The sequence below is a fragment of the Haliotis asinina genome, chromosome 1 (assembly GCF_037392515.1).
Source record: "Haliotis asinina isolate JCU_RB_2024 chromosome 1, JCU_Hal_asi_v2, whole genome shotgun sequence".
Taxonomy (NCBI): Eukaryota; Metazoa; Mollusca; class Gastropoda; order Lepetellida; family Haliotidae; genus Haliotis; species Haliotis asinina.
Window position 1 is genome coordinate 100,337,902 of NC_090280.1, and position 10,000 is coordinate 100,347,901.

The 10,000-nt window shown below is 39.7% G+C and overlaps 1 protein-coding gene across 2 annotated transcripts; it reads right to left on the minus strand.

Moving 5' to 3' along the window:
• Window positions 1-2,594: 2,594 nt before the first annotated feature.
• On the minus strand, window positions 2,595-9,743 carry LOC137256567 (cytochrome P450 1A1-like). Of its 2 annotated transcripts, XM_067794436.1 has the most exons (5): window positions 9,628-9,743; window positions 8,493-8,939; window positions 6,805-7,593; window positions 6,271-6,370; window positions 2,595-5,943 (listed from the first exon to the last, which is right to left on the minus strand). In XM_067794436.1, the coding sequence occupies exons 2-5, from the start codon at window positions 8,929-8,931 to the stop codon at window positions 5,706-5,708; spliced, it is 1,566 nt and encodes a 521-aa protein (XP_067650537.1). In that variant the 5' UTR covers window positions 8,932-8,939; window positions 9,628-9,743; the 3' UTR covers window positions 2,595-5,705. The 2 variants fall into 2 exon arrangements, with proteins under 2 accessions (XP_067650537.1, XP_067650545.1); XM_067794444.1 differs by lacking the exon at window positions 9,628-9,743 and having other exon boundaries at window positions 8,493-8,996.
• Between the last annotated feature and the right edge of the window lie 257 nt (window positions 9,744-10,000).

Consider the following 10,000-nt stretch of genomic DNA (forward strand, 5'->3'; position numbering starts at 1 on the left):
ACATAACACTATATTACATAATGCTACTGGTCATCCAAAACTGTCTGTACCTTAGTTGTCCTAATATAACAGATGCTCTTGATGAAAGAGTGATTACGGTCGATAATCCAGATCTAAGGGGGATGTCATTAACTTTTGAGCCTTGAGCATTTTTCGTACCCAGGTGTCACAACCTATGGTACGACATTGAACCTTAGGGTGTAGCTGATGTGATATATAAGGTTTGGTATTCTACACTCAGAAGTTATTGAACAGCTACCATTGACAGAAAGAGACCCCCCTCACGGCAGTGAAAATGAATAAATTTGAGTATAGAGCAGTAATTACGCTTTAGTTCTTGAAGGAAACTCGGAGAAGAACATTGAAGAAAGGCTTTCAGCAGTTTATGGGAAGTCTTCCCCTTCATCTGCTACCATCAAACGATGGGTCAATGAATTTAAGCATGGTAGAAAGAGTCTTGATGGCCCCCGTCCAGGTAGCCCAACAACAAGCACTAGTCAGGAAAACATTGACAGAGTGCATAGACTTGTGCTGGAAAATAGTCAAATCACACTCCACGAGTTAGAGGAGACCACAGGCATTTCACACAGATCCATCGAGACAATTCTTCATGAACATCTCGTCATGTCTAAGGTATGCGCAGATGAAATGAAGCAAACGAGGGTCACCATAAGTAACTCCATGCTAACCAGACACAACAAGAATCCAGAAGATTTTCACTTTAGGCTAGTAACCTGTGATGAAACCTGGATCCACCGCTATGATCCTGAGAGCAAACAAGAATCCATGGAATGGAAACATGTCACTTCTCCCAGGACCAAAAAGTTCAAAGTCTCCAGATCAGTGCAGAAGGTAATGGCGGCAGTCTTCTGGGATAGCAAAGGCGTCATCCATATAGATTACTTACCAAAAGGAAGAACAATGAATGGGGAATATTACGCTAACTTGTTGAGGCAAGTGCGACAGTCAATCAAGGCTTCTGTCCAGGAATGCGGGTACGAAATCTTGCCGTATCCACCCTACTCTCCAGACCTGGCACCAAGTGGTTACCATCTCTTCCCAAATCTCAAGAAACACTTGCGTGGTCGTAGATTTCAGGACGATAATGAGCTTATTGCTGCTACTGAGGCTTGGTTTGAGGACCAAAATGGCGCCCTCTACAGAGATGGCATCAGCGCCTGGTAGAAAAGATGGAACAACTTAGTGTCTTCACTCGCAAGGGGACTATGTTGAAAAATAAATGTGGTTCATGCCAATATTTTGTGTTTTTCTATGCAAGGCTCAAAACGTATTGACATCACCTCGTATGCTGATCAGAGTGTTCATCTGTTTTCCTCAGCCTGGCACCAGCCATTGTTTTTTTTCTTTCTAGAACGTTACGTATATAGATCTAAATTGACAGTGAGTGAGTGTAGTTTTACGCTCACAGTTAGCAGTATTCCAGTTTTATGGCGGCGGTCTGTGAATAATCGAGTCTCGACCAGACAATCCAGGGGTCAACAGCATCAGCATCGATCTGCGCAACTGGGAACCGATTGCATGTGTGAATCAGGTCATCTTGCCTGACCACCCGATCCCGGTAGTCTCCTCTTACGACAAACATGGAATATTGAAAATCAATATTCTTACCTGGACTTTCGCGCGCCTCTACATTTAAAAACGACGAAGCGGTTTCACTATCAGATGTTGTTTTGTTTGTTGTTTAACGCCGAACTCAGCAATCCTAGCGCTATATGCCGGGGGTCCGAAACTAATCAAGTCTGAGACAGACAATCCTGTGATCAACATCATGAGCATCGGTCTACGCGATTGGGATACAATGACGTGTCAACCAAGACAGAGAGATTTATAGCTGTTTGACCTGGGTATCTACTTCAAGCTAACATCAAACTTCTTGCTTAAATTATCATCTTCCCGTTTCACCAAACACTACATTCTGACTGATGTGTACATAGGAACAGAAGAGCCATGATGGAAGAACAGCTGGTGTCCATTTCCTATTTTGTACTTGGAAACCTTCACTTTCATTCAGTACTACTAGTATTTGATGGGAAGGAGTATGGTTTCAGGTTGTTTTTAGCAATATTCCAGCAATATCATGGCATGGGACACTAGAAATGGACTTCACACTATGAGGGGAATCAAACGCAGGCCTTCGTGTGAGGAGTCAACGCTTTATCCCCTGAACTACATGAACCCCACCCGTTTAATGATGATCCAAACAAATGATCCTGTTGAAGAAGGTATATAATGGACAGCGCTATCCGCTATCCCTAGAGATTCCCCAATATAATAGAAAGGAATTTGTGCTATGAAGTCAGATATACTTTGTACTATTTTTAAGCTTTGATTATACTGTTTACAACATAGAACCCTACCACTAAGTCGATGTCTTGTGTTCTGTATAAGACAGCTATTAAGATTGACTTACCTTTGCATGCAGGAGTAATGTGTCACCGCTGTTGCAGAATACCATGAGTATCATTGCAATGGAGATTTATGCAATACCCAGCCTGTCTTTGAGTAAATTAATTCCATATAAAATTCATTACAATAACAAATAGTTTCTGACAAAATACAACAAAACAATTCACTTTGTGCTTGTAAAGTTCATTGTCAAAATGGACATGGCATGTAAATTGCAACAAGATGTAAATAGGAATAGGGCACTGCTGTGTCCAATAATAACTAAGTAACAGATCTACCAACATATTGCACAAGAAACCACATGTTATCAGATCCCACTCACAAAACAACCAGCCAGGGAAGTAGCTGACATGGAAACTTCAAACAAAAAGAAACCAGAAAATACACCTACTGCATCATGGATTTATGTGTTATTGTTAATTTGATACATATGAATGCGGACATAAACTGAAGCTTGATTTCAGTGCTTAACTTAAAGGTATCAAATCAATGCTCATCTATTTGGTACATGTACTTCAAAGCATTTGATACCTCTGAACGTGAGCCTAATTTCAATACTTGACTTTGACATTACAACAATGCTTATCTGCCTGAGACTTCCCATAATTTGATACCTCGGAATGTTAAAGGAAATCATAGCTTTATCTTAATGCTTGACTTGAAGGTATCAAATCAATGCTTAACACCATGGTATGTCCAATCATTTGATACCTATGAAAGTTAAGAGAAACCAAAGCCAGATTTCAAAAGTTAATTTTAAGGCATCAAATGAATGTCTCGTTAGTCTAAGACTTCCAATCACAACAGGTTGTACATGTACAGACACACCCATGTGGTATAATCCTGGTTGCATGTTGACACAACCATCATAAAATGGTACCAAGATGTGGTACATGGAACGTTGAGAAAGTGTGACATTTGCTGCTGTGAAGACAATATAATATTACAGAAAGTAATATGACATTTGTTCATGTAACCAAAGATGAAAACTGACATATAATTAGCAATGGCATGTGATTATGTAACGAAACATGACGCTTGATCATGAAACCAAAATGGCATTTGATCATGAACACAATGATGACATTTATGATTTAATCATGAAGCCAAATATGGCATTTGATCATGAAACCAAATATGACATTTGATCAGGGTAGCAAAGATGACATGCTATCTCGTAACCAGATATGATGTTTGTTCATGTAACAATGATGTTTGACCATGGAGACATGCATGATCAGTCACTTCTGGACTCGCAATTCCACGGTTGCAGAAAAAATCGCGAAATTTACCTTTCCATGCAGAAAAACGTCTGGTCCATGGAAAACGCATTTTCTTGCAGAATCTGTGCAGAATTTGCCACTTTTCTTAATTAGCTTATTTTAAAAACTGACTGAAAAATGACTGACAGCCAAAATGGAAAGTAGAGTTAATGTCAAAAGTAGGATCGGTTACACATAAAACAAACTGACATATGTACTGTGATGACATTTTCAAAATAATCATGATTAAAGATACTATATTAATAAAGTAAGTTTTAGGCATCTTTCAAATATTATTATATGAATTTGACACTGCAATTACATTCTCAAAATCGATCATTCTGAAAACTGAAATTATTTCGGATTTAGTTTAAATATGAAATTGTTATTTGCATTAAGCAGGAAGCTGTTCGTCTGCATCAAAGTTACAAATTCTCTAACACAGAAAAGGTTGTTAGTGCTTTCTCGTCCAACTTACTCAAGATGTGATGTGCACTGTCGACTTGACTTTATATCTGTGTTTGAGAATTAAACTATGAAGGTTTGTATAATGTTTTTTTTTGTTTTTCCTAAATGTTTTAACCGCAGAATGTTTTGCAGAATATTGATAAATAGGGTGCAGAATTAGCTTTAATTTGCCGCAGAATTCTTGAAAATATTCCGCTGAATCCAGGAGGGATTGTATGATATTTGATTATGAAACCGAAGATGACATTCGAAAAAGAAACTAAAGATGATGATTATGCAACCAAATATTTGATCATGAAAACAGGTGACTTTTGATCATGAAAACTGATAACATTTGATCACAAAACCAAAGATGACAGTAAATCATGAAGCCACCTACTCCTTCAGCTTCAAGTTCCATCTATGGTGCACACCTGGGACACAAGGCATTAGTTCTGTTCCCTTCATGAAACACTGTGGGCACCAGGCACTAGGCACTGAGCTTGCTTGGAGTTAGGATCCACATAATGAGTTGTGTGAAGGACCAGCTGGGATACCCATTGTGAGATTTTTGAATGACTAGATGGAATATAAATCTCCAGGTCTGTGAATGACAAGCAAGGAATTTTATCCTGAGTTCATAACAAAACAAACAGGGCATCGGGCAAAAGCATGATGGGTACTGTGAAGGACAAGCCGGACTACACTTCAGGGGAGGGGGACTCATCAGCCACTTGATTCATGGGTATTTTGTGACAGTAAAAACTACTGAAGATCATGGACAAGGCAAAACAGAATTGAAAATTAATTTGGGTGATAGTAGGACAAGATAGTGATTGTGTAAGGTGAAATATGGCCAAAGTCTCCACATTACTCCACATTACGTAGAATATAAATACAGGTTATGACCAAGACTTTTTATGGATAAATCTTCTCTTAATTCTTTGACACACATGGATAAATAAGATTTATCCATAAAAGATCTTGGTCATACATTTAACAACTTCTAAATGCCGCTAAAAGACATAAATACAGGACGATGCTGTAAATATGTAAATCCATTACATGTTAATTTACATGGGCTTTTTAACAGTTTCTTCATTTGTTTTGTTTTTCTCCAGGTAATGGTAACACAGGTTAGAATCAGAGATGCAGCAAAATGTACGAAATAATTCCTTTTCATAACAGATTTATAAAATCTATTTACAAATGGGAAGGAATATCATAATATCATATATAGAATCTTTAGGTCTAAACTCATGATGAAATGCTGTTACAGTCAACCAAGATCAATCTACAACAGTGAATGAGTTTTCGTTTTAGGCCACTTTTACCAATGTTACAACAACATGAGCACACTAGAAAAAGGCTTCACACACTGTACGCTTCTGGTGTATCGAATCTTGGTCTTCAGCATGATGGATGAACGCCTTGACCATTTGGCCATCCCACTACTCCTGAAACTTCAAGAAATGGTGGGAGAGAATGGCCCCCATCTTGTGACAGTAGCTAGCCACCTCCTGTGCTGATGTAAATGAAGTCTGGACCTGCAGGCAGAGGGTTAGGTTCTCAGCCTTCTCTCTCCTCAAACTCCAGTGCAAATGGCTGTGGTCGGATAAGGAAGTCGTACTCTCCCTCCAGGCAGAATTTCTTGGAGACTGGTTTGACGGTCAGTTGATGCATGATAGTAGAGAAGAACAAGAACAGCATGATCTCAGCCAGACTTTCTCCAGGACAGCGCCGTGTTCCAGCACCATACGGCAGGAAGTGGTCAGGAATCTCCAGGGAGTTTTCCTCTGTGAGGAATCTGTATCAAAACATTTATCAATGATTAGAATATCATACAAGCTCACCTCCATCTGAAGTCTCTCACCTAAAATTACATGTGATTTATTAAGTCTGGATCTATCAAATCCGGTCATGAAGTAGAACAATATTTCTGTTTCTCTAATATATCAAGAACCACATATGAAGACAATACAAAAACATGTAAAAATTAATATACTAAAACTGTCTTCAAGGAAAGTCTTCAAGGCCCCACTGTCTACATATACTGTCCCAATTAAGCTACAATATTGCTGATGTGACATCATTTCCTGCTTGCTCACATATACAAAGTCATCACTGTATGCACCTTCTGGGGTTGAACTTCATCGGGTGCTTCCAGTATCGGCTGTCATGGTGGATGCTCCAGACATTCATCAGCAAGATGGTACCCTCTGTTATGTCGAAGCCTACTCAGTAACAAAGAACATTATTAATACTTGAACAAGGATAAGGTGGTGCACCCCGCTATGTAGAAGCCTTGTCAGTAACAACATACAGTATTAATACTTGAACAAGGATAAGATGGCGCTATCCACTATGTTGAAGACTGGTCAATAACCAATAACAATATACAGTATTAATACTTGAAAAAGAGAGGATGGTGCACTCTGTTGTGTCTAATCCTGCTCAGTAACAACATAGAGTATTAATACTGGAACAACAAGGAAAGGATGGTGCCCTCTGTTGTGTTTAATCCTGGTCAGTAACAACACAGAGCATTAATACTGGAACAACAAAGAGAGGATGGTGCACTCTGCCATGCCGAAGAGCTCAGTCAATATTTAATGGAAAAACTGCACTACAGTCATAGTAACTGTGAGATAACTGAATAAAACCTAACCTTGTAACTTGCAGTTGCTCCTGGCAACGTGTGGCTGAAGGAAAGGGTAAACTGATGCCAGTCTCTCTGCTTCAAAGATAACAGCACTTGTATAAGGGAGATATGGTTGATCTTGTAGAGACGGTAGTCGGTCATTGCCCACAACACCATCCAGTTCCTGTTGAACCTTGACCTGGATGTCAGGGTTCATGGCCATGTATCCCAGAAGCCACGTGAGGACAACAGCGGTGGTCTCATACCCAGCGTTGGCGAAGTCCATCATGAGGAAGTCGATGTCCTCCTTCTCCATCAACCCATGGTCCTCCCCGGTCTCCAGGTACAGGAGTAGATGATCCATCATGTCACGGATACTCCCGGGATCGTAGCTGTCCTTGTGCACATTCATGATCTTCCTCTGATACAGAATCTGTTGCATGGTCTTTTCTTGAACAAACTCCAAATCTTCTCTTGGTGAAAAAGCTTTCAGGAATGGCACATAGTCAACAGCATTGAAGCATTTGGCGAAATTCCGGGCATGAAATGTTGACAGGATCTCTTGCATGACTCGACCTGCTGGGTCAAACCTCTGTCCATACGCTAGCCGAGTCATGATATTCAGACATGCAGATTCAACAGTATAGAAAGGATCCAGGGGTTTGTCAGTCTCAACAAATTTATTGACAACTTCCAAGATGTCTGCTGCCACTATGTCCTCGATGTTGTCTGAGTTGGAGCAGTAAACATCAAGACTGAAGTCCAGGAAATTCCTCTTCATTGCAGTCTTCTCACCATAATCAGCTGTGCTGATACCTGAAACCGAACATTTTAAAATGTTTCTAAAACACGGCTATTACAGTGACATTATAATGATCCTAATATGAGTTTGTGGGCTTTGGACAGTATTCCAGGTCCATGATCAGTCTGACTTGGTCAGAAAGTCTGAAGCAAGTGATTCAGATACAAGGTCTCCACCATTTCAAAACCACCACACATAATACCACAATAACTGATCAAGGCCAAGGACAACATTGTCTGATATACTGAAAGGCTGTGCAATGTACCTTTATTTACCAGTTCAGGCATGAAAACAACACATTGCAAAATGTTGATCGAAAAACGGTATTTGACATACATTCAGAAAACTTCATTTCACTTGGAAATCTTCAGATATTTTCATTATTCACACCGGAAGTTGTGTGTTTGCTGTATACAATGAACAACAACGAACAATTTCATGTGGTACCCATCAGTACTATCAAAATGATTATGGCAAAGGCTTCAAAGGGCAGCAATTTGCGTTGAAAAAGATTTTAAAAGTGATGAAACGTTTTGTTTTTTTCATTTTATATCTTAACCAAGTATTGTGTTGTGATTTTGTTAGAAACAAAGCATAAATTCATGTTAAAAAAACTTCTTGCAATATACTGCAATTTAATTATCTGAGGTTGCTGCAGTGTCAGATCTCGTGAAATTAATGTTCCCTGCCCATGTACTCGTAATTACATCCCTAGGAGGATGGTGGTGCAACCTAGTGGTAGAAGCATTCATTCGCTACGTTGAAGACCAAGGTTTTGATTCCCCCTATGGGTATGATGTTTGAAACCCGTTTTCTGGCATCCCTCGCTGTGATATTCCTAGCATATTGTTAAAAGTGATGTAAAATCATACTCACCTACCCTCTCCCTCATTTACTTCTGATATGTTCTCACCTTGATGTCTGTTTCCATTATACAGGATATGACACACCTCAAAGTCGGGTCGATCACTGAAGTCTCCACCTTTATGTATCAGCCCTTCCAAAACTGCCTCTAGCGAGCAAGCAACCACAAATTTATGGCTGCCCATTCGCAATCGGTAGATATCGCCATACTTCTCTTTGAGGTTTGACAGCTTGATATGAGGCTTGTTGCGAAAGTAGTTGATATGTCCGATCAGTGGCCAAGTCCAAGGGCCTGGAGGAAGATGCTTTTGTGTCTTCTTGAAGATGAAGAACAGACTAAGTGATGTTGCTGCAAGGATGAGGGTCCAGTGATGTGTGTACAAACAATCAGTGTGAAGGATGTCGAGTGGGAGGAGTAATCGCTGGAGGAGGCTTTCCCCATCATGGCTGTGGGTGGACTCATCTACAGGTGGAGCGGAACCAGTCATAGTGTCCCCTGCAAAACATAATTGAGAAAACAGAAAATTGTGAACAGAGTAGTAATCAGTAGAGATAACAACAATAAGAGTTAAATAATGATGTCACATGACTGTGCATGGATGACATACAGTAATGACAAATGCAGTAACAGTTAGTTACAGTTTGATATCACAGAGTGGTGTTACAACATGAATTATAATTACATATGTGTATGTGGCCATTCAGAATGAATCATGACCTTATGTGATGATGTGACACAAAGAGTTACAGTCACAGGTGCTCGACACTGATACGTATTTGGAAATATGACCTACGTATACAAGATATATCTTATATATTTAGGTCATACTTCCAAATATATATCTGAGTCAAGCCCCTATGGTTACAGTATATGACATTACTCATTTACTGTAATACCCAATCCACATATAGGAGTAATGAGAGAGATTAAACAATATCAATCAATATCACGGCACGTGACACCAGAATTGGGCTTCACACATTGACCATCGAACACTTTAACCACTAGCCGAGAGCCGCGATGCGGGGTCATGTCTTGACTGTATACAGAGACCATATAATAGATGGTCTCTGCTGTATAGAACCGCATCGCGGCTTGAATACCCCACCGTCCCAAGTAATCAACCTGCATTATTTTATAAACTGCAATTTGCCAGATGAAAAATACCATATGCATTCCCTACTGGTAATATTTAGATAGTTGTTTCCTCTCCGTGACGCCGTATATAACTGCTACTTCCGACTTCTTGTTGCGTCGTCCATTTGTAAACAAAGTCCCCGGTGACCTCGCCCCTGAGCTAAAAATTCCGGATTGAATTTAACCGTAAATGCATTTCGATAAATACTATTGGTGGTAGGAGTAGCGATGTCCTGTCATCGTGATACATCCTGAGTGATATCAGCTAGTTTTTATTAGTATATGGATCTTTCTGTTAATGCGAAACCTTTACTGTATTGCGGCAGAAAGAAGAAAATTTATCTCTGTTGTGTTATACTTTTTCCGGATTTTAGGAACAGGAACTCAGTCTTTTGGCCAATGAAATAAATGCCACTGAT

Coding starts and splice junctions, on each gene's coding strand:
- LOC137256567 (XM_067794436.1), bottom strand. CDS start 8,931: ATGACTGGTTCCGCTCCACCTGTAGATGAGTCCACCCACAGCCATGAT. Junction 7,594..8,492: donor TAATGGAAACAGACATCAAG/GTGAGAACATAT, acceptor GTTCGGTTTCAG/GTATCAGCACAGCTGATTAT. Junction 6,371..6,804: donor GAGCAACTGCAAGTTACAAG/GTTAGGTTTTAT, acceptor GTTACTGAGTAG/GCTTCGACATAACAGAGGGT.